The sequence below is a fragment of the Pinus tabuliformis genome, chromosome 3_1, assembly GCF_031772625.1.
Source record: "Pinus tabuliformis cultivar Carrire ecotype Pingquan chromosome 3_1, CPIR1, whole genome shotgun sequence".
Classification (NCBI taxonomy): Eukaryota; Viridiplantae; Streptophyta; class Pinopsida; order Pinales; family Pinaceae; genus Pinus; species Pinus tabuliformis.
Window position 1 is genome coordinate 219,633,853 of NC_142301.1, and position 25,564 is coordinate 219,659,416.

The 25,564-nt window shown below is 41.1% G+C and overlaps 1 protein-coding gene across 4 annotated transcripts in view; it reads left to right on the forward strand.

The window, feature by feature from the left end:
- LOC149186580 (ARM repeat superfamily protein) overlaps positions 1-25,564 on the forward strand; it is a 482,448-nt gene that overhangs the window by 215,610 nt on the left and 241,274 nt on the right. For all 4 annotated transcript variants that reach the window (XM_089411041.1, XM_089411042.1, XM_089411043.1 and 1 more), the window contains one exon: positions 24,611-24,703. In XM_089411041.1, coding sequence (XP_089267167.1) covers positions 24,611-24,703 — 93 coding nt within the window. The remainder of the gene's footprint in view (positions 1-24,610; positions 24,704-25,564) is intronic.

Sequence of the window (25,564 nt, forward strand, 5' to 3'; positions counted from 1 at the left end):
TTTCAAACCAAGCCCTAGGGTCTTGCTTCAACCCATACAGGGATTTCTTCAACCTGCATATGTGTGTCCTTGGATCTTGTACTTCGAACCCCTGAAGTTGTTCCAAGTAGACTTCCTCCTTAAGCGAGCCATGCAAGAAAGCAATCTAAACGTTCATTTAATGTAGGCTCCATCCTTGAGTGGCAGTAAGAGCAATAATAGATCAGATACTGGTATATCGGGCAACTGGTGCAAATATCTCGTCGTAGGCCACTCCTTTCTTTTGAGAGAAGCCTCAAGCAACGGACTTGACCTTGTATTTCTCAGCACTCCCATTTGCTCCATGTTTGATTTTGTATAGCCATTTTGAGGTGACTACGAACTTGTCCTTCAGTCTAGGCACCACATCCCAGACATCATTTTTCATGATAGATCATATTCCTCATTCATTGCATCCTTCTAGACTTGGTGCTTTATGACTTCTTCGATTGTACATGGCTCAGATTAAAGAATAATACTCATAACAGCGAAGTACCCTTGATACTTGTTCGACTTCTTACTTTCACAGAATGCCCCTCTTGGAGCAATATGTTTTTCAGCTTCTTCGAGAGTTTCTTTGAGCCACAAAGGTCTTTTCCTTGAGGTAGAGGGATCACTAGGATGTGGATCAATGGGATCCATCGGGCCTTCAACATTGAGCATAGGCTCATTTGTCGGATGTTCATCCTGTTTTTCTACGACATCATCATTATCCTTCCTTGGAATGGGGAGATGTTTGGCTTTCCCAAGGGCAGTGTCTACATTGAAGGTGGCATCATGGCCTACTTTCACATCTCTTTGACCAGCCACATAGATTCTATATGCCTTTGAATTTTCACTATAGGCCACAAATATAGCTTTCTTCCTAGATGCTTCCAACTTGTTTCTTTTCTCTTTAAGCACATGAAAATATACGGGACAACCATAAATTCTAAAATGAGAAACATTAGGTTTCTTACAAGAGAAGACCTCCTCAAGAGTCTTGAAATCCAAGTCTTGAAATCCAACGCTTGATGCGGTCTCCTATTTTGAACATACATGATAGTGTTGATAGCTTCTCCCCATAAGAACTTCGGTAGACCTTGATCATGGAGCATGACATGGGTGGCTTCCATAATTGTTCGATTCTTCCTTTTAGCAAAATCTAATCTTAGTTGTTGATTAGAGATGTAATCTCGACCATTGAAGATTCAACAGAAAAAGCATAAGAGGGGGCTTGAGGGTTAGTTGGAGATGCACTAAAGTGATCAGTTAGTTCGATTTTCTAGAGCGGGGTTGGCTAAGAGAAATCAAACCAGTGATCAGAATTGCAGTGGGGGGCAGTGAGTGCATAGCAGAGAGGCAGAGATAGTGCCAGAAGATCAACGTAGAGGCAAACACAGAGGCAGTAGGAGCAACGCAGAGGCCAACAGTGACAGCGTAGAGGGCCAGAGGGCCTGCTTGAGTGATGCAGAGGATGTAGAAGTGATATAGAGGGCCAAAGAGGCTGCATAGAGCCTCAGAGGGTTGACGCATAGGGTTTCAGGCTGACGTTGTGCCTCAAAGAGGCATTGGAGAGTTCTCGTGGAGCAGACTTATTAAATATCTGCTTCCGAAGAGAGGTATTACTGCCAGGTTGATTTCTCTGTAGGGTGAACCAGTTTGGCACCCAGTTGTACTCAAGAAAAGCTGCTTAATAATAAAACCCTCAGAACTACTACACTGGTTTTCCTAAGTTGGGTTTTTTCCAGGGACAATTGTCCAAAAATAATGGTGTCCTTTGTGTGTTTGTCTATTTCTTTCAGTTGATGATCTGTAGATGGTTGAGACTACATTGTGTTTATTTGAGTATTTATATGGTTAAATAACTTGTTCACTAATTAAACAAGTAGGTGAAATAAACCAGATAGTGCAGGAAAATTTCTAACGGGTTAGACCTAGAAATTTTAACATGGTATCAGAGTGTTGCAGATCACAGGAGAGATGAAGGCACTGGCTAAATTGGAGATTTGGCAACAGAAACAACTGTCCCGAGTGACAAAAGCTGTTCCTAAGCAGAAAGCAGCAGAGAAGCGGTGACACAGAGGGTATGCGTCATGTGTTCAAGCCAGAGAAGGGGCTAGTGCAGAAGCAGTGAGAGGCAGAAGAGGCTCACGAAGAGCCACGCCATCCTCCTTAGCCAAGTAGGAGGGACGCAGTTGGCTTTTGGAGCGATTCAACCACTGTTGGGATTGCGCAGGGCCTAGAGGCTCAGTGCTTCAGTCGCTGGGGCATAGGAAGCTGTGGGCAGATTGTGGAGTGTGAAGCTGGTAGGGTGGTGTTGCTGTTAAGACAGAACAGTTCCTAACGGATAGAACCAAGGTAGAAGGGACTCGCTACCTAGGTAGATTTCAAGCCAAGAAATCTAGATCAATGTTGCAAGAGCAAAGGAGATCAGAGAGGTGTGATTCCACTGTTCGTAGAAGGATCTACAAGAGGGAAATCGAGACTTAGAGGGAGTCTAGGAGAGAACTTCTAGGAGGTAAGTAAAGACTTAGAGGGAGTCGAAGAGAGAACTTCCAGGAGGGAAGTAGAGACTCAGAGGAGTCATAAAGAAGAGCAGCGATGGCCATGAACGGATTGAGGGATCAGGACAGGCTGGACGAGGCGTCCAACTTTGTCATCCGGAAGGGCAGATCCTGTCTGTTCTAGATAGACATCGCATAAAGGCCTTCGCCTTGAGAACTATGGCTATCCCAGTCAACCCAATTAATAACGAAAAGTATGAGGATGCGATGGCCAAGGCAAAGTGCGTAATCCTTGATGGGGTCAAGGATGATGTAGTTCAACATATTGCTGAGAAGAATACGACAAAGGAGATGTGGGACACCTTGATGACATTGTATCAGGGCACTTCCGTGTAGAGGAAGATGCTACTGGAGAATCAATTGCGGTCGTATCAGATGCAGAAGGGGGAGTAGATAGATCACTTCCTTAGTAGGTTGCAGGATATTCGAGACCGACTTCCATAGGGGCCACGCCGGATGAGGAATTGATGGTAAGGATCACCCTAAACGCAGTCTTCAAGGAGAGGGAGACATTCGTCCAAAGCATTTTGGGCAGAGCGAATCTTCCAGGATGGGAAGAATTGTGGGCAGCTCTTCGCTTAGAAGAGATTAGACCACTGACCAAGGCGGGAAGTAGCGGCAAAGGACCCGGGTCAAGAAAGAGGAGGAAGAGGATGCAGCTCTGGCATCTGCGGGGCAGCAAGGGAAGAGGAAGAAAAAGGACCTCTCCAAGATTAAGTACTTCAATTGTGGGGAGATGGGCCATTATACAACCCAATGTCCTAGGAAGAAGAATAAGGGAGAGGTGTCTAACTCCAAGGTAGCGCCGACTAAGACAGAGAAGGAGGTAGAGGATGATGACGATTGTGCCATGAGTGCTTATGTAACTCTAGAGAAGAGGTGGGAAGACATCGGGCTGTAGTCAGGAGGACTACAGAAGATGAGGGGCAGGATTCTTGAGGTACCCAAACTCGTGGATCATATCCGGCTACGGGAGCCCCAAAGAGACAGTAGCAGGATGGCGGATCTCAGTAGAAGCGGATACGGATGGAGCGGCAGAGAGTGCTAGAGTGCAATAGTCCCTGGCAGCGCAGAGAGGGTTGCAGCAGTGCAAGAGGCACAAAGGAGGTTGCAACAGTGCAGGAAGGCACAAAGGTGTTTGCAGCAGTGCAAGAGGCACAAAGGAGGTTGCAACAGTGCAGGAAGGCACAAAGGTGTTTGCAGCAGTGCGGAAGGCACAAAGTTGTTGCAACAGCGTAGAGGCAATAGAGGGAGCACAGGGATAACAGAGAGCTTCTGTTGGAATTCCTAAGTCTATCTGTCATAAATTCTTCGTGTACTCTCTGATTTATTTCTTCCTACTTGTTTTGTTAATTAACAAGTTATTTACCATGTAAATACTAAAAATAAATACAAGTACAGTCTCAACACATACAGATCATCCATTGAAGGAAAAACAAGCACACAAGTGACATCATTATTTTTGGACCAATGTCCCTGGAAAAACCCAATGCGGGAAAATTGGTGCAACTATTTGAGGGTTTTATTATTAAGCAGTTTCAGAATACAATCTAGGTGCTAGATATGGCTCACCCAACAGAGAATGCCCTCGGCAATAGTACCTCTCAGTCGGAGACATATATCAGCCCCAATATGCCCCACGAAATTTCCCAGCGTTAATCTTTAGGGTCTGTGTCAGCCTCTCTGGCCCAGCATCTGCCCAACGTCAGCCTCTCTGGGCACTGTGTCAGCCTCTGGAGCCTTTGCGTCTCCCACGATGGCCCTCCTCAGGTTCTACGCAACTCCTGGTTGCCTTTGCGTGGCCTCTCGCTGATTTTGCGTGGCCTCTCACTGGCTTTGCGTCAACCCTCTCCCAGCTTCTGCGTTGATGCTCCCAGTACTATCTCTACCTCTCTGCTACTGCATTCACTGCCACTCAGCTACAACTCTGATCACTCCTTCGATTTCCTCAACAAGCCTTGCCCCAGAAAATCGAATTCTTGATCAACTCGGTGTGTTCTGCAAGTGACCCTCAAGCCTCCTCTTATACTTTTCTTGTTGAGATTAAGTACCTAATCAATGACTAAGATTAGATCTGGCTTGATCCATGACTTTTGGACCATGCTAACTCAATTTTATATTAATTCACATTAATATTTTATTTTCCCTAAGTTTATACTTAGAGACTCTATTAAAAATATTAATTATTTTAATATCTTCCAAACTGGTTAGATTCTGCCCAAACCATTTCTGGGTATTGGAGATCTCATGTGCTTTAGACTCTCCACCAATTTTCGTGGCTAGAGCACATCCGATGCTATCCCAAATCAACACTCCCTCTTAGCGAGGACTCTGCTCTAGTAATACTCCTCACTGAGCATCACCCTGATCATCCAACATCGGTCCTTATGCTGATGCTAGGCCTGCTGCTCAACATCCCCTACATTGTTGCATCATGTACTGCTACCCATAGCCCTGCCACTGCTATTGCTGCATTTGTACAACAACTCCCTCTGCATTTGTGTTGCTGCCCATGGTCTTGCCACTGCCATTGATGCATCCGCAATGTAATCCCTCTCGTCATGCTGCATTTGCAATGTAATCCCTCTCATCATGCTGCATTGTGTTGTCCATAGCACTGCCACTGCAACTCAGTTACTGAGAAGTAAGTAACTGATCTCCCAACTTTGACATCTCCGTCAGTTCTGCTACTCCTCTTCGGGGCTCCAGTAGCAAGGTATAATCCAAGAGGTTGGGTACTTCGAGGATCTTGCCCCTCATTGCCTGTAGTCCCTCTGACTACAGCTCGATGTCTCCCCACTTCTTCTCATGAGGTGCATGAGCATTTATGGCACAGTAATCATTTGTCTCCACTTCTTTCTCCGCCCTTGCTGGCACAACCTTGGTCTTAGAAGCCTCTCCCTTGCTCTTCTTCCTCGGACACTAGCTCGCATAATGACCCAGTTCCCCACAATGCAAGCATTTGACCTTGGAGAGGTCCTTCTTTCGTTTCTCCTGCTTTCCCTCAGATGCTAGGGCAACATCCTCTTCTTCCTCCTCCTTGATTCTGACCCCCTTGCTGCTGCTTCTTGCCTTGGTTAGCCTTTTGATCTCTTGTTGACGAAGAGCCACCCACAGTTCCTCCCAATCTAGAAGGGTCGATCTATCCAGTATGCTCTGGACAAATACCTCCTAGTCCTCTACACTGCATTCAATGCGGTCCTCACCATTAATTCCTGATGCGACGTGGCCTCTATGGAAGTCAGCTGATCCTGGATCTCCTTCAATCGACCAAGGAAGGTGTCGATTTGTTCTCGTTTCTGCATCTGATATGACCGCAGTTGATTTTCTAGTAGCATCTTCCTCTGCACGGAAGTATGCTAATACAATTTCGTCAGGGCCTCCCACATTGCATTTGCCATGTCCTTTTCAGAAATATGTGGTACTACATGGTCCTTGACCCCGTCAAGGATGATGCTCTTAGCCCTCGCTATTGCCTCCTCGTATTTATCGTTCTCAACTGGGTCAACTGGGATCACTATCTTTTTCAAGGCGAAGTCCTTCAGACAATTCTTGTCTAGAATGGACAAGATCCTGGCCTTCTAGACTACGAAGTTCGAGGCTCCGTCCAGTTTGTCCTGATATCTTACCCCGTTTCACTGCCATCTTATTGCTCCTCTTTTGACTCTTTCAAGTCTCTCCTAGACGTTCTCGGTGTGACTCCCTCTGAGCCTCGATTTCCCTCCTGGAAACCCCTTTGCCAATGTCGAGATGCCCCCACTCTGATCGTTAGTGCAGCAGCACCACTAATGCGGATTTCTTGACTAGAAATCCTCGGTAGCAACTCCCTCCTCTTTGGTCTTTCCCTGTTAGGTATTGTTCTGACCACAGTACCCCACCAGCTTCACTTCGCAACTTCTCCACAACCTTCTATGCCCCAGCAAACTGAAGGTTAGAGCCTCTAGACTTTGCACAATCCCAACACCAACAAAATCTGCAACTCCTGGCCACGGGCGTCAATCCTTCCTGACTGAGAAAGATGACCGGGCTCTGCGTAGGTCAGGTTTGCTCCTTTCTGCCACTGCACTGATCCTTCTCCCAACTCAAACTTGATGACGTAGGCACTGCGCCACCCCTTCCTTGCCGCTTTTCTGCTAGGAACAACTTTTGTCACTCGGGATAGTTGTTGCTGCTCTGCTCGGCTGATGCCCTTTGTTCTCTTGTGATCTACAACCATGCTCTCATAACTTGTTGGAATTCCTATGTCTATCCGTAAAAAAATCTTCATGTACTATCTGATTTATTTATTCCTACTTGTTTTGTTAATTAACAATTTGTTTACCATGTAAATACTGAAAATAAATACAAGTACAGTCTCAACACATACAAATCATCAGCTAAAAGAAAAACACGCACACAAGTGACACCGTTATTTTTGGACCAATGTCCTCGGAAAAACCCAATGCGGGAAAATCGGTGCAGCTATTTGAGGGTTTTATTATTAAGCAATTTCAGAATACAATCTGGGTGCCAAAATGGCTCACCCAACAGAGAATGCCCTCGGCAGTATTACCTCTCAGTGGGAGACAAATATGAGCCCCAATCTGCCCCACGAAATTTCCTAACGTCGACCTTTAGGGTTTGTGTCAGCCTCTCTGGCCCAATGTCTACCCAGTGTCAGCCTCTCTGGGCTCTGCGTCAGCCTCTGGAGCCTCTACGTCTCCCATGCTGGCCCTTCTCAGGGTCTGCGCAACTCTCGGCTGCCTCTATGTGGCCTCTGGCTACTTCTGCGTGGCCTCTAGCTGGCTTTGTGCCAACCCTCTCCCAGCCTCTGTGTTGATGCTCCCAATACTTTCTCTTCCTCTCTGCTACGACATTCACTACCCCTCAACTGCAACTCTGATCACTGCTTCAATTTCCTCAGCAAGCCCTGCCCCAAAAAACGAATTCTTGATCAACTCGTTGTGTTCTCCAAGTGACCCTCAAACCTCCTCTTATACTTTTCTCGTTGACAATTCAACGACTGAGATTAAGTCCCTAATCAATGACTAAGATTAGATCTGGCTTGATCCATGACTTTTGGACCATGCTAACTCAGTTTTATATTAATTCACATTAATATTTGATTTTCCCTAAGTTTAGACTTAGGGACTCCATTAAAAATATTAATTATTTTATTATCTCCCAAACTGGTTAGATTCTGTCCAGACCATTTCTGGGTATTGGAGCCTCTCCACCAATTTTCATGGCTAGAGCACATCCGATGCTACCCCAAATCAATAGCTTCAACATCAAGAGGGTTTCTAGCCTGACAAGGATGTCAGTAGTTGGGTAGATCAGTGACCATCGGCTCAGTAATTGAGTTGCAGTGCAATAGTAGCAGTGGTAGTGCTATGGGCAGCGCGATGCAACATGATGAGAGAGGGCTACAACAGTGTTGAAAATATCGGTATCGGCAAAATATCGGCAAGGGTCCAAAAAATATCTTATCCCCAATATCAACGAAAATATTGGCAAATATCAACAAGCATAAAAAATGTATAATATATTCATTTTTTTTCAGATTTTTAAACATATAAAGCAATAACAACATGAAATAAACACATTGGCACATAAATATGAAGAAAGCACTGATATATATGATGTCAAATAGAAATGATAAATCAAAGGCGATACCAAATCCTGCTGATCCCTGATAATTGCCCATTCAAGGACTCAAATGTGGAGAACCAATACAAAATAACATCACATATATGAAAGTATCTCATCATCATGAGTTATATGTAGCATAACAAATAAAACTAGCAGCTATCTATCTGAAATCACTGCCCTCTCCGCCTTTTACGGGAAAACATGATGGGCTGTTTTCCAGGCCTGGCCCTAGTAGTAAAAGGCCCTGACCCTGCCTCTGCACCTAATGTCAAATAATGAGTGCTAGGTATGGGGTTGTGCTGTACTATATCTATAGCAGATGGTGTTGATGCTGATGCTCCCACAGTGTCCTCCTCCTCCTCCTACTCCTCCGAGTGCTGCTGCTCCTCCGAGTCCTCCTCCTCTCGCTGCCCCTGTTCTAATGGATCATCTGGCTCTAACCATGAAGGTGACTCCTCCAAGATGGGCTCCTCGGACTCTACCCTTCATTGAGACAATACATCAATATTGTCTAAGGAAATGGCATCTGGATCCATTGGTGATTCTATTTACCTCACTCGAAGTCGGATGTTGTAATGCACATACACTAAATCATTGAGGCGTGCGAACTCCAACCTATAAGAGTGTCAGAAAAACTAATGAGTCTTGACTCTTGACTCTTGACACTTGAAGGTCATAAATTAAAAATTAAAAATTACAATAAGTGTAATTATTCAACTGAAGGCTGGAGCTCAAAGTTATACCTGTTGCACTTTTTTGCGTGTATTTTCTCAAATACACTCCAATTACGCTCACACCCTGAAGAGCTACATGTTTGACTCAAGATTCGTATGGCCAATTTCTGCAAATTTGGTGCCCTTGCACCATAGCTTTGCCACCAAATATCTACAACAAAATAATGAAATAAAAAATTCAAAAACTTAAAACATAATTAAATTGTGAAATAAAAGTTACATAATTGAATTTAAAAAAATAGAACTATAATTAAGGAAACTCTAAATTGAAAATTCTAATTTCTAATGAGTGATGACTTGTCACTTACGTGGCATGAAGAGGGTCCTTTCTCTAATAGCATCATCAAAGCCAAATAGGCCAACACAATCCCGATAATACTATATCTCGCGATTGATTTTGCTACGAAGCTCAGGATCAGGTACCATCCTATGAATACAGGCGTGGAGCCCTTCCATCACCTCGCCATCAAAATCAAAACTGCATTTGTATGAAAATGCGGGGTTGAGGAAGAGTGCTGCTGCATGAATGGGTCGATGAAGCATCCTTGTCCACCGATTATCAATCACATCCCATAACATCATCTGCCTATCAAGGCCAACAGAACCCTTGTCTGCATAATAAGAACGAATGGCCTCCTTGGCTCTATCCATGCCCTCATACAAATAAGCCATTGCAGGCTTCTCCCCATCTACCAATATGAGAACCTTTACTAGAGGTTCACTAACTGAGCATGCTTCTTCTACTCCATGCCAAAACGTCTCAGAGTACACCATTTTTGCAATGACTTTCCTATCCTATCTCCTGCTGTATCTACAATTACGCCAGTCATCAGATGCAAACATTTGCTTCAACTCGAACTGACATCGAAGCAAAGACTGAAGAGTAATAAAGTTTGTGGCAAAACGTGTGATCGTAGGACGCCGCAACTCTTTGTTTCTAGTGAACGTCCTCATTAGGCTAAGAACAAAAACATGGTTATAAATAAACTTGGGGACGCTCCTAGCCATATCAACCGCCTCCTTGATGAAGGAGAGTTTCCCCATATCCTCAAGCAACAAATCGAGACAATGTGTTGCACACGGAGTCCAAAACAATGTGCGATGCCTCTCCATAAGCATCTTGTCGGCAGACACATAATTAGTTGCATTGTCTGTTATGACTTGCACCACATTTTGCACACCAATCTCCTGAATGAACCCATCTAACAACTCACATACCGTTGCTGCATCTTTGATATGTTCTGATGCATCCAATGATTTAATAAACATGGTACCTTTAGGACAATGTACCAAGAAATTTAGAAGGGTCCTACCCTTCCTATTTGTCCAACCATCAGACATCATTGTGCATCCAGTAACTTCCCATGTCTTTTTCAACTTTGCCAATCTAGAGTTGATGTCAACTTTGCCAATCTAGAGTTGATGTCCTGCTTTTCTGCTTGAAGTATTGGCCTCCGCAACTCCTCATATGTAGCACTTTTGTACCCTGGACCCACAACAACAATAGCATCACACATTGGCTGCCAAAATGGATAGGTTTTGGTGATGCTGAGAGGTAAGTCGCTCCAAAAAATACACCTCCCCATGACTCTATCTGCTTCTTGCTTCTCCTTTTTTTTAACAAGCGATTTTATGCCAGGTTGTGATCCATGTCCTGTTCGTGGAACAAAAAATGATGACCTCGCACTAGCAGTAGCAGGTGATGATGTGCCAGCTGTGGAGCCCCTCCCACTACCCTCAACATCAAAATCAGGAGAAGATATCCCGAAAGATCTACCTACACGTTCAACCTTGTTTCTTTCTGTCTCTTCCTTCTTTCTGTCTTTTTCATCAATTGCCTCAAGAGCTTTTTGTATAAGCTCCGGACTAGAAACTGTACAAATCCCAACATCATGTCCACTGAGTCTAGCCAGATGGTATTTCAGTCGTGTAACCCCTCCTGTCATCCTGGTCCCACACAATTTGCATGTAAGATATGCCTGATTTGTCTCACCATCAGGGTTCCTATACTCCCAAAACGGGTCAAGGCTTTTGGCATATTTGAATTTTGTAGTGGGCTAACTCAAACCTAGGGCACCAAAAAAAATATTTGAAATTAATAACTTAATAAATAATAACCACATCATTTTACAAAACAGTTTTTTTGCTACATTATTTGCAATTTTGCAATGTGAATTCAATGAAAAACCATAAATGACAATAAGAGGGTGTATTTGAAAGTTTAAAAAAAAATGGAGTTTGCTCTCCAAATATGGAGAAAAGTTAAAACCCTTGCATTTGCTCATGGGCATGAAAATCTTTTCAAATGGAAAAAAAAACAAGCAAAATGATTGTAGGCAAATAGGCAAGCAAGAACAATCCTAAAACTAACAAAAAAATTATTAACATAGGGGTTTATTTGAACATACCTGTTAATGGAAGAAATGAAATTGTCTCACTGTTCTTCAAGCTTAGATCAACAAAATCTTCGTTGTTGGTGGCGATAATAGCTATTCAACGCTCAAACCCTCCTTGGCAGCAAGCACATAGCTCTCCCCTTCCTTCTCCAGCAATCACAAATGAAAATGATTGAAAAAAAAAATCGGACTTTTATAGCCACGCGGAAATTTTTGACTGTCGCTGGGCGATTTTTTGCATCGTCGCGTGATATTTTGCCGATATCTCAGAAATAGCGCGATATTTTCGGGAGCCAAAAATAGCGCGATATTTTCTCTACGATATTTCGGCTCGCCGAAAATATAGTGATATTTACGAAAATCGCCGATATTTCGGCGATATTATATACACTTGGCTACAGTGCAGATGCAATGTTGGGAGAAAGGACTAGCAATAATACAGATGTAGAGGGAGTTGCCGTACAGATGTAGGAGTGGCAATGGTAGAGCCTTGGGCAGCAGTACAGGATGCAGTAGTGCAGAGGATTTTGGGTAGGAAGGCCAAGCATCAACGCAGGTACCGGTGTTGGATGATCAGGGTGATGCTCAGTGGTGGAGTATTACTAGAGCACATTTCTCGCTAAGAGGGAGTGTAGATTTGGGGTAGCATCAGATGTGCTCTAGCCATGAAAATTGGTGGAGAGGCTAAAGCACATGAGATCTCTAAGACCTAGAAATGGTGTGGGGAAATTGTACCCGGTGAAGGATATATTAAAATAATTAAAATTTTTAATGGGTTCCTAAGTCTAAACTTAGGAAAATAAAAATATTAATGGGTATTAATATAAAACTGGGTTAGAAGGTTCTAAATGACATGGATCAAGCCAAACCTAACCTTTGCCGTTGAAGACTCAACAGAAAAATTATAAGAGGAGGCTTGAGGGTCAGTTGGAGATACACCAGAATGATCAGTCAATTCGTTTTTCTAGAGTGGGATTTGCTAAGAGAAATCGAACCAGTGATTAGAATTGCAGTGAGGGATAGTGAGTGCATAACAGAGAGGCAGCGATAGTGCTGGAAGAATAGCGCAAAGGCAGAGAGGTAGACGCAGAGCCAACAGGAGCCACACAGAGGCCAACAGTGATAGCGTAGAGGGCTAGAGGGACTGCTTGAGTGGCGCAGAGGCTTCAGAAGTGACGTAGAGGGCCAAAGAGGCTGTGTAGAGCCTTAGAGAGCTGACGTAGAGGGTTTCAGGCTGACGCAGAGGCTAGGAGGGCTGATGCATTGCCTCAGAGAGGCGTTGGAGAGTTTTCGTGGAGCAGACTTGTCAAATATCTGCTTCCAAAGAGAGTTATTACTGCCAGGTTGATTTCTTTGTAGGGTGAGCCAGTTTGGCACCCAGTTGTACTCAAGAAAAGTTGCTTAATAATAAAACCCTTAGAACTGTTGCACCGGTTTTCCCAAGTTAGGTTTTTCCGGGGACGATTGTCCAAAAATAACGGTGTCACTTGTGTGTTTGTCTATTTCTTTTAGTTGATGATTTGTAGATGGTTGAGACTGCATTGTGTTTATTTCAGTATTTATATGATTAAATAACTTGTTCAGTAATTCAACAAGTAGGTGAAATAAACTAGATAGTGCATGAAAATTTCTAATGGGTTAGACTTAGAAATTTCAACACGAAACAGAGAGAGAGGCACCAAAAGCTCAATTTTCTTCCTCTCTTTAGACTTCCCCAAACTCACACTTCTTTCGACTTCCCGGAAACAAACTTCACACTTCTCCAGCTAGTGTGAGTTGATGCTACAAATGACTTCGGCTAGCTTTTATTTATGGGCTCCTTGTGGGTCGAATTATGATCCTTAGGCCGACTTGCTCTCTCTTAGGCCGACTTGTTGTGGAGGATACATACATCATATTTGACTGAATACTAAACCTTTTTAGATGATTCAAAAGCCCAAGAAGGGTCTCTTTGAATGTACAATGACTCTCTAAACTCAATATTAATCCTAGGAGTCCACAATGGGGACTTTGACTAATATAATGATGACCCAACCATGAAACCCATGCTTTAATAAGTCATTGTTACAATTATAAAATTCTTTTCTTTATTCTTTTGACAAGTACATTTCATGATGACTCGAGTAAATTAATGAAGACCGAGCATGGTTACATTTTCCAACATTTGTACCTATTATTCTCGTTCCCCACCAAAAGTGGGTGACCCCATAAGAGATTTTTTTTTCTCGTAGAAAGTTGTTCAGTCAACAACCAACAACCCTTGGTAGCCACCAATGTAACTGATGTATTGTGCTATTTGATCTCCGCTCCCTAAATTAGTCATATGCCCTCTTGCCCATTTGTCGAGAGCATATGTTCAAAGGTGGGGATTTCAGCACGGAAGGTTTTTTTTTTCATTGTTTAATCGGGTGCTTATGATTGTTTTTCATTAGGCATTTTGGGCATGGATTATTGGGTGATTTGGAAGAAGGGAGGGTTTTGACCAGGGTCTTGTTCCCTCACCTTAAATGGGGGGTGGGGGGGCGTTAATCCTTAACTCTAGTCCAGTGGGATCTCCCATATTATAACTTTAGGAAGGGAACTACTTGATAAAAATCGGTTTGGGTCGTGTGGTCCCATTTTCCTATTCCCTCACTCCCCTTCACACATTACAAGCCCTATTTCATCATCTTTCCTCTTTGGGTCCACAAGGCACTAACACACCCCTTCGCCTTGTCTGGGTCAGGCCTGTAAGCATTGCCCAGAGGTCGATTTAGCTAAAAGAAAGTTAAAAACATATCATGACCACAAGCAAGAAACAAAAGAAAAGATTATTATAAAATGCAAAAGATGGCCAAGACATTAGAAATAAGACGTGGGCAAAAGCCAAATATGAGCTCTACCCTTATCATTATGGTCTTCACCTTGGTTCCTAGGGCCCATGAGTACCCCCACATCATTAAGGAACCCATGCACGTCCCAAACCATAGTCGGCGATGAACTATTCCATCTTTAGGGGGTAATAACTGCTTACATCATACACAACATGCTCTCATTTCTTGGAGCCCCGAGCAATATTACAAAGAAAAAACAAGAAAAGACAAAAGGCAAATAATGAATGGTGGAAAAACAAAGGCTGGGGTAACTCAAGTATCCACGATTGTAGCCCTCCTATGTCTGTATGCCCAAATATGTGGACATTCCTCATTATTTCCACCCATGGCATTTGGCCTTGAGACCCCTCTGTCTCCATCCATCTCATCATTATTCACATGACCCCTATCACTTGAAGGATGTACCTTGGACTTGTCTTTCCCTTGGGGTTTGGGAACGCCTAATATGGTCGTTTATTAACCACTCGTACCTGGGGAGGTAACACTACTTCAAGCTCAAAGCCCCAAATTTGGAAGGGAAACCCCATATGAAGTCTTTCTGTGTCCTTGATAAACAAGCTTTTTCACTTAGATGTACTAATGAATTATTGTACCTAAGGTGAGGAGGCATACTGGACATTATGTAATTGGTAGGTGGTTTCGTCATGGGTTGGACAACTTAATTGGGGCCCAAGTCCACCACTGGATCATATTGACACCACATGGGTTTCCTTGAGAGCCATGGGACTTCTTCATTTGCAAAGCATCATTTGACACCATGGGCAGCCTCAACACCTTCCACAGTTTGTTTATTGCCCCACATTATTCACGAGATGATGCACTTGGACCAGTGTGCCCAACCGACATATCATGTGGAGTGGCAGTTGATTCGAGGCCCAAAGGAGGTTTGTCTCACCCTTGAGACATGGTCATCAAAGCGCTCATTTGGAGTATTAAACAAGCGTATCCATCATCGGGAGACCCATGAGACCAGTGTTTGTGCCACAAATCCCTTTCAGGGCCCCACATGATGACTTGCATGTTGAATTAGGGCCGTCCCCTAATTGGTGATTTATGGAGCCCTCTCTCTCATCTTGGTACCTAGAGAACTCAACGTGGCCCTCAACGACCCTACATCAACATGATGCCATCAACTCGGCTAACATTTGGAAGGCTAATTTAAAATTTGAAAAAGCTACTTGGTCAGCTTGTGACCAAGGCTTGTATTTTGCACATTTTTATAATGTTAGGGGTCCTTAGTCTAATAAGTCGAACTCTAAGGTCTCATATAAATAGAACTCACTTTCATTTGTGGGAGATCATCACACTTGGATTGGTTTTCTTGTAAAAGAACTTACATTTTTTCTTTGGAGCTATTGGAGACTCTATTGATGCATTTCAATGTGTGGAAGATGATTCACTTTTCTTCTTTGGAGCTTCTTCTTGAATGATGGATGGATATATTGCGTGTCTCTTTGTAAGTGCTTAATGTTGATGGAAGTTTTCTTTGAAAGTTGTTTAATGAATGGGATAGCTACTCTAGAATATGCAAATTTGTGCCCTAATCATTAAAGATTAAATTTGGAAAGCTTTTCTAGTAGAGTATTGCATATTTTATCCAATGCAAGGCATGTAATTAATGTTCCTAGTGAATGAATGGCTTTGAATTCTTCATGAAACTCCATTATATCTTGAAGAGGGTAAATATTTGAAATTGGTACCTAGGGCATTGATTTCAAGCCTCCTTAGAAGATGTTTTATCTTATGTTAAGCATCTCAAGACTCCATTGCATGAAGGACTATGCACTGGTCCAAGGATTTTGGTGATCGATCTCCTCTTTCTCCATATTTTCTCCTCCTAAATTTCAGTCCCATAAAGTTAGGGTGGAAATGTAGGGCTTGCAACGAAACTTTAGGGAGGTGATTTTTTTTTCGGGAATTCGAGGGTCCAAACATCAAGCTCATGATCTAGGCTACATATGCTCCAAGTTTGTAGGGCATTTGCCCGAGTTTCATCCATAAAATCTCTTTCCTTAGGTGCTACTCCAAGAAGAAAAACCTAGATCTTTTTCTCTCACCTCGAGGACTTCTTTAGATTTGAATGAACTTAGTATTCATCAGAATAAATCATAAGAAGCCCTTTATTCTCTCGGGCCATGACCTCATGAATACTTATTACCATTGAGAAACCTCAAAATCCTAGCTTGTGTGCCTTCTTTTCGAGGGTTTTTCTTAGAGAGCAATTTGCTTCTTTGAAGGCTCTTACCTTTGTTGAGCCTCTCTTGAATGAGCTCTAGCTACATCACCTTGAACCTTGAAACCTAGAATATTTATCATAGCTGATGACAATCATACCGGGGCTCCTCCCATTCATGAAAGTCTGTAAAGAGTAGAGGACCTTGGCGATGTGGCCATTGTCCCATTGTTGTCACTTAGTCTAGTAGTTGTCCCGTAGGGTTTTCCCCCTTAGGGCCCTACTATGTTTTGTGGTAACAATTCTAACTTGTAAATCTGCAAGGAAATGCTCAATAACAACAAGATAAAGGCTGTTTGACCAGCAGATTAGTGGCCAATCAAGAGTGAAAAATCCCTAAGCTTAAAGCGTGGAATAGTACTTCACAAATCAACCTTTTATATGGAAAAATAGTGTAAGAAGAAAGCACATTTAAGTTACTAATTTCCCAAATAAATAGCTGAAAAACTCTTAATAATCTGCATAAGGTAACATTGAATCAAACAAGCCAGAGTGAGTGGATCAAAACTGAATTTTATTCGGTGAGAGCCAAAAGGTTGGCTGCACCAAGATAAATACAATGACATTTGGACAAAAGTAATCAAAGCTAGAATAGAGAAAGAAGAATAATGTAGACAAGAAAGTATGGCTGTTTGCTCTTGCTCAAGACAAACTCGTGTTGGAAGGCTGGCTTTCTTCTTTTATATATAGTTTTTTCCCTCTCCAATTTGTGCTAAGAAGGAGGATAGGTCGAATTTTCCATTATTGTCCATCATTGAGCATGGTTGAGTTAACTGAGCTTTGACTGGAGAAGAAAATCTAGTTAAGTGGCCCTTGCTTGAGTTGAATTGAAGTATCTTCGAGTTGGCATGGGACACAATTAACTCTGAGATTAATTTTTCCAATCTGACTTGAGTGATTTTTCCTTGATATTGAATTTTTTTTCATGATAAAAATATCCCATGTTAGCAATTTGACTCGGCTAATTTTCCTCAAGTGATTCAACACGACATATTTTTATCCCTTAAACTGTTTTTAGAAATTTTGACTTAGCATAATTTTCTGTTTCATTCTTCTCTATATAATTCAACTTAGCTTCATTGCCTCCTCAACTATCTTTAGATAATTCGACTTAACTAATTTTAAGTCGTTGAATTAATTTTTTATTTTTTTTGTGGAGGGAAAAGGGAGAGCGGATTTAGGAGGAAAAATAGGGAAAACAATGAGAGAAATGGGAGAAGGTTTAGGGGTACAAATGAGAGCAAAAACAGCAGAGAAAGTAGGATATAAAATAGGAAATAAAGAGGAGGGAATATCGGAGAGGAATTCAGAAAGAAAAATGCACAAAGAAAGAGAAATATAAGAGAAAAATATTGCTTAATTGCCATGTCAACTCATCTTCTGCCACCTTATTGATGATTATCCAAAATTTTTGCCACTTGTCGACTCAATAATTGTTGCCATGTGTTAATCCCTTAGACCACCACCTCGTATTGCTAAAATGGACATGCCAAAAATAGGAAAATCGCTGAAAATCAGGAAAATGTATCTAATGCTCGAAATAGATAGGCGGAAACTGCCATATATAGTATGCCTAAAAAATAAGCACTGCTAGAAATAGAAATATCACTGCATGCCCATAGCATCATACTCGTTAGTCCTAGAAACTGATGGGGAACTCGGATATGCTGTCAACATTGCCGTGCCAAGGCTTCTAAAAAAAATAGTCCTTAGAATCCGATGAAATCACCACCATCAGACTCATAACTCTGTGGGGAGTCGAAATGTGTAATCAAACCTGACATGCAACGACAACTAAAAATAGAATGTCTTCAAAATCTTATGAAATCATACTCATTAGATGTAGGAATTTACAGGTTAAGTTCCTCAGATAAAACACCAAAGGACACTGCTGACAAACAGATCACAGATCAATGCACCAATATTCTTGACGTGGTTAAAACCCTCAAAGAGGGAAATAGTCCACGACCTGAGCCAAGGCGACCACTTCAGGCAATTTATTAATGTAAAAGAAAGAAAAAATACATAAACTTCTCTCATGAACGATCACACTACAAATGACCCTCCATGGTCTTTAAATAGAGATCATGGACCAATCGTGTGTTAAGCCACAGATCAAGTGTCGGTAATACCGGGGAGAGAATGAACTGTCGGATCACTTAATGTCTAGAACATATCGTGACCGTCGGATTGTAAGTTACAAAAGTACATAGTAAAGAAACACACTTTAACTAACTCTACACTAGACCAAGTTATACTTAACTATTTCCTATGTGTCGGAATATCCTAACATCCCCCCTTAAGAACAACTTGGGATAGGATTGAAGGATGTACAAATATGACACAATAGGAGAAGGAAGGAGGCATTAGAGCCTATCCCCCCTTAGTGACAACTTTATGAACTCCAACCATAAATCAAAGTTTAGTAAATTTCGCCTCTGTGAGAGCCTTTGTAAAGATGTCTGCAACTTGATCATCGGTTGAACAATATTGCACTTCAAGAACATGGTCATGAATGAGCTTTCTGATGAAGTGCATGTGTAGTTCAATGTGTTTGCTGCGCTGATGTTGGACTGGATATTTGCATAGTTGAATGGCACTTTGATTATCACACCAAAGTGTGACAGGATCTGACGAAGCCACAGGGCTTCCTTACTAGCTACTACGGCGCCACGATACTTTGCTTTTGCTGAAGAAAGAGAAATGGCACTTTGTTTCTTACAAGCCCATGTAATAGGTCTAGATCCAAGAGTGGACACATAACCTGCAGTAGACTTCCGATCATCAGGGTCACCAGCCCAATCAGAATCAGTGAAACCAACCAATAGAGGAGATGCTTTTGCACTGTAATGAATCCCAAATTGAGTTGTGCCTCGAACATAACGAAGTATTCTTTTAGCTGCTTTCCAATGACTTTCATATGGGTTTTTCATGAATTGAGCAATAAGGCCAACAACAAAGGAAAGGTCAGGACGGGTATGGGTTAGATACAAAAGTTTTCCTACAAGTTGATGGTATAAGGTAGCATTAGCTTCAGGGAAAGTACAAGTGACTGGAAGTTTGACTCCAGACTGAAAGGGAGAAGGGGTTGGCTTACAATCTTCCAAGAAAATAATGCAAGTGTCCTAAGGCTGTCATTTCAAACTGCTTTTTAACGCTGGACTTCACATGGTTTATAAGGTTGGGATCACTACCAGTAAGGATAAGATCATCAACATAAAGAACAAGAATGATAAGAGACTTACCCACGTTCTTGGTGTAGGCATTATTGTCAGAATGACACCTAGAAAAGTCAATATTTGAAAGAAAGCTATCCATTTTGGCATACCAAGTCCGAGGGGCTTGCTTGAGACCATAAAGGGATTTCTTAAGCTGACATACAAGGCTGGAGTTTGTTCCATATAGATTTCTTCATGCAAGTCCCCATGCAAGAAGGTAGATTTAACATCCATTTGATGGACTTCCCATTTGAAAGAGGCAGTAAGAGAAAGAACAAGGCGAATAGAGTTCATTTTGGCAACAGGGGAGAAGGTTTCAGTATAGTCAATGCCTTCAACTTGTGCAAAACCCTTAGCAACAAGATGAGCTTTATGTTTATCAACTTTTCCATCTGGTCCAAACTTGGTTCTGTAAACCCATTTGCATCTAACAAGTTTTTGTCCCTTTTGAAGAGGAACAAGATCCCATGTATCATTTGCAATAATGAACGATATTCTTCATTCATAGTTGCGTCCCAATCTGGTTGGCCTGAAGCTTCTGCAAAGGTGTCAGGATCATAATTCGCTGAAGCTTGAGCCAATAAAGAAGAGGCTCTATTGAACTGAGAACGTGTACGTCGTTGATCTATAGGATTACTTGCAAGAGCACCTGCTGCATCCCAAGTAGCACGGATCCATTTTGGAAGCCTAGGAGCTGAAGGAGAATCCTGAGAAGGTGGGGGAGGATTTTCATCCTCACTGTCATCATCTGAAGAAGAAATATTTTCAGAAGTAGAAGGGATAGAGAGAGGTGGCACATCCGCCGAACTAGGCTCATAGGTCGAAATATTTTCAAAGAACTTTACATCTCTTCTAATGATAACATTTTTGGACTTAAGTGGAATAAGTCTATATCCTTTGACATCTTCATAATATCCAACAAAAATACATTTTTCACTCTTAGGTTTTAAAGCTTTATGTTTCTCATCTAGAATATGGGCCCATGCTTCACTTCCAAAAACACGAAAGTGACTTACATCTGGTTTAATTGAGCTCCATGCTTCTTCTGAAGTGATATTCTTTACAACTTTAGTAGGAGTGCGATTCATTATGTAATTTGCACAGTTAATTGCTTTTGCCCAAAAATTAAGACTAAGTCCTTTAGATTGAAGCTTACAATTAGCCATTTCCTTTAAGGTGCGATTCTTCCTTTCATCTACACCATTTTGTTGTGGAGTATATGGAACAATATGTTGCATTTGAATTCCATGCTCAGTGCAAAAGTTGATGAATTTGTTGTTAACATATTCCCCGCCATTATTAGATCTTAGCATAAGAATTCGATGTCCAGATTGTTTCTCAACAAATGCCTTAAAGGCCAAGAACATGTTAAATACTTCACTCTTGAGTTTTAAGAAGTATACCCAAGTGCGTCTGGAGAAATCATCAATGGAATTTAATAAATACTTGTAGCCAGAGAATGAAACAACTGGAGGTGGACCACATAAATCACTATGCACAAACTGTAAAGGGGTTGAGGCGTGCCAAGAAGCACGTTTTTCAAAACTATCCCTGTCATGTTTTCCGAGTAGACATCCGAAACAAACACCATCTCTGCAAGATACCATAGGAAGACCTGTCACCATATTTTCTTTACATAGATTTTGAAGGGCGCGATAGTTTAAGTGACCAAATCGCTCATGCCAAACTTTTCTCACTTCATCATTATGAGCAAAAAATACCAAGGGAAGAGTTGATGACCCAAAGTTGTTAAAATTATACAGCCTTGTAGAATCATTAGCAATGCCAGTAGCTAAAATCTATCTAGGATCTCTTAGGTCCTTAATTACAACATTGTGAGGTGAAAATTGAACGGTTTTACCTTCACCTGAATGAGTTATCTGATATACAAATAGAATGTTGTAGGATAAGGTTGAAACACATAATACATCATTACATTGACCATTGTCTAGATGAACAATTCTAGTCTCTACAACACTAAGAGATGTATCGTCACCAACATATATATTTTTGGTGTTACAATCATTTAAAAAAGAAAACATGGCTTTGTTTTTGGCCATGTGATAAGAAGCTCCAGAATCAATGAGCCACTCATGAGAATGAGAGGAAGAAGATACATTTAGTGCATAACCAGACCGAAATACTTGACAACCACATGTAAAAAGTGCTATTCCTGAAGATGAAGTTGAAGTTGAAGTTGAAGAGTGCTCCAAATGGATGTTATGCTTCTTCATTGCTGCTTCGAAGGCTTCCATCTTCTTAAAGCATTTGGATTCTAAGTGGCCATTTCAATTACAAAAGGTGCAACGTCTATCGGTCTTCTTCCCTTTGTTTTTATTTGCCTTATCATTTTGTTGAATTGATTTTTCATTTTGAGACTGAAATTGCTTAGGACCCTTGTTTGGTTTAGGACCATTCTTTTTAGGATACTGCTTCTTATGATTCTTTGAATTTGGTTGTTGCTGGGCGGCTAAGGCTTTTTTAGAAGAGTTTCGAAGATTAAGAAGACCAAGATGTAAGAATTTTTCTTGTTCTCTTATTAAAGAATTACAAAAGGCATCGAAAGAGGGGGACTTGTAGTCTTGTCCTTGAGAAATAAAGGCTTCTCTAGTAGAATGGAAGGTTGAAACATACACAGGGTTGGCTGGTCCCAACTTAGTAAGAATGGAATAAATAAGGCTACCATCTTCTTTCTTAACCTTAACACCTTCCAAGAGAAACCTAAGGGTCTTGAACTTGGACAAAAAATCTTCAATGGAAGAAAAATTATTCGGGTCCACCGTAAGCAACTCATTTTCGAGTTGATGGGCTCTAATTTAATTTTTAATTCCAAAAACTTTAGTGAGCTATTTCATTGCTTCATTAGGGTTATCAAGTTCTGTGATATGGAATCTAAGGTTTGGAGAAATAGACATCCCTCAACAAAAAGAAAGACTTGAACTCAAGACCTCTATTCTCATAAAGTAACTTTGGACCAAGTGAGCTAGTTTAAAAGATCAGTAATTTTTGGAAAAGAGGAAGGGAGTTTTGTTTTATTTTTAGTCACTGAAACTTTAGGGTGTGTGCTTACTTGAAAAAACTCTTTTTGCCTACAAAACAAAAAACTACACAACCCAACACGAACATACAAAAAAAACCAAATCTTATGGCTTGAAGTTAGTTTTCGCCAGAAACTAAATATTTTCCTCAATGTTTTTGATTTCCCGAGATCACACTAAGGTGCGGCAGAAAAGAACATATGCATGAGAAAATCCTTCCTTTCTGTTTCTGATTTGCGCAGATCGCACAAAGTTGCAGGGCAAAGAGCATACACAGAAATGAAAGGTATAGATCCGGTAATAAAAAAACCAGAGAGCTAAATAAACTGAAATAAACAGAGAGATGTATACTAAAACTGCAAATAAAGACTGTATACTTGCAGATCTTAAAAATGACGTAGCTAGGGAAACCGGAAACCTTTTCACGTGAAACAAAAGGGGTTCCTCACTGGAACAAGTGCTCCTAACAAAATAGAGCAGTCCTCTCGGCCCGAAAGCAATTAAAAATAATAGATCTAGGAAACAACAGTCACATGCACTTGTATCGGCTTTGGATTTGGATCACCAACGGATGTGGCCCTAAAATAGCTCTGATACCATGTAGGAATTTACAAGGTAAGTTCCTCAGATAGAACACCAAAGGACACCGTTCACAGACATATCACAGATCAATACACCAATATTCTTGACGTGGTTAAAACCCTCAAAGAGGGAAACAGTTTACGGCCTGAGCCAACGTGGCCACTTCAAACAATTTATTAATGTAAAAGAAAGAAAGTTTACATAAGCTTCTCTCATGAACGGTCACACTACAAATGACCCTCCATGCTCTTTAAATAGAGATCATGGGTCAATCGTGTGTTAAGCCATGGATCAAGTCTCGGTAATACCGAGGAGAGAATGAACTGTCGGATCACTTAATGTCTAGAACATATTGTGACCGTTGGATTGTAAGTTACAAAAGTACATAGTAAAGAAACACACTTTACCTAACTCTACACTAGACCAAGTTATATTTAACTATTTCCTATGTGTCGGGACTCAGAATATCCTAACATTGGATTTGTCTTTTAGTGCTGAATCCAAATCTGCGATTAGAGACTTTGATCAGAATTGACATGGAAGTACTGTAAAAAATAGAAGGTGCTTGTATGTCGCTAGTGGGTAGCTCATTGGATTCAGACTTCGTTAAGGATTCTTAATGTATCATTATCTCTGACCTGTGAGTCTCTGATCAAAGCCTGTTGAAGGTAGTAAGTGCCATGCATGTCACCTGCAAAAGCCTTAGTTGAGTCTTGAGTTTGTAAGGACTTTAAATGTGTGACCAATACCTTGTGCCATCCCTGGAACTGTCTTCTACAGAGTAGGGAGCCTACTAAAAATAGCAATTCGCTCCAATCTGTGTAAAGATGTGTTTGAATCATCACTGGATTAATCTTGCAAGTAGTGTCCATGGGAACTAACCCCCAACTTGTGTCTGTACATGTCTCTAAACATCCAGCGTACTGAAATGTGCGGGTTTTTAAACCTCTAAATTTGCAAGGGGAAAATTTAGGGGTTAACTGTAGCTACTTATCATTTTTGTTTTCTAGTATCTCTCTTTGGTCTATGTGTCATGGTTCCATGCCTTGTTGTGTGAATGCCTGATAGATTTCCATAGCTACCCTTGGTTCTTGATACACTTTCTCTGATGTAATTGTGTCCATTATGAAAGAATAATATCTGAGAATAGAGCAATATATTTTATGTTATAATTCTTAGTTCCATAACTGAAAGTGGAGTTTACAACTCAAGCTGGGTTTTCTTGCAGTAAGTTTCTTTCTGTGAATACTCTTACCAAGCTGTATATAACTAGATATTGGTGTTTTTTTGGCTGAACAAGTTGTTTGCGTGGCTTTTGTTGGTGCATCTGTTACTCTGTAGGTGCAAATATTAAATTTGATATCAGTCATGATTGATCGACTTGGTGAAAAGATTCTGCCATCTGCAGATAAGCTAATGCAATTTTTCCCTCAGGTATTTCTTATCTCTTTCTAATGCTGGTATACAATTTTATTCCTCTCTTTTGTTATAAATGATAGATTTGGTCTCATTTCTTTATACTGTGGTATACAAGCTTTGCAAAGATGGAAATAGTTTTGCCTGACTGCAATTGTTTTAAGTAGGGTGCTTCATAGCATTTGTTTTAGTGAGGGCCATACAGGAGAAATAATATTGATATCCTGGTTATGAAAGTGTGTTTGAATTATTGCTTGAATATTTCATGACACTAGGAGAGCTCATGACAGTACTTTCTGTTTTGCAATGTTTTTAAACTTTTATTGAAATTATGTCTCAACCACTACTTGAAGTTGAGGGCAAAATGATTTTTTTCCCTGTTGCATATGGACTTAGTCTGTTACTTCTGTTTTTTTGTTATTAGTACCTGCAGTGTTACAGAATAGCGATGAACAGTAAATCATGAAACCCTTGTTAGGGTTTAGTGAAGAATGGAACCATAGGTAATCAATGAACACAGTAATTAAATATAATATTATGAAAACACCGTAGACAGTTACAATGGGATTCTCCTGAGAGGTGATATTTGTTCAAAACTCCAAAAGAAAATAACAACTGAAAACCCTAAACTTTTAGCTGAAGTCATTATGATGACTTTATTACACATATAAGCCTTATATGCTAACACCCTCTGTTTATACTGATAGCCAAACCTGGCTCAAAGTTAAATAATCCAAAAGATTTGGAATATAATAAAGAAATCCATATAGGAGTAATTATATATATAAAATATATGAATACAATTGATGTGGTTGAATACAATGATGGGCCCTATTGTCGCTCAGATTGTACGGACACTGCGACAGCAACTCAGGGTGG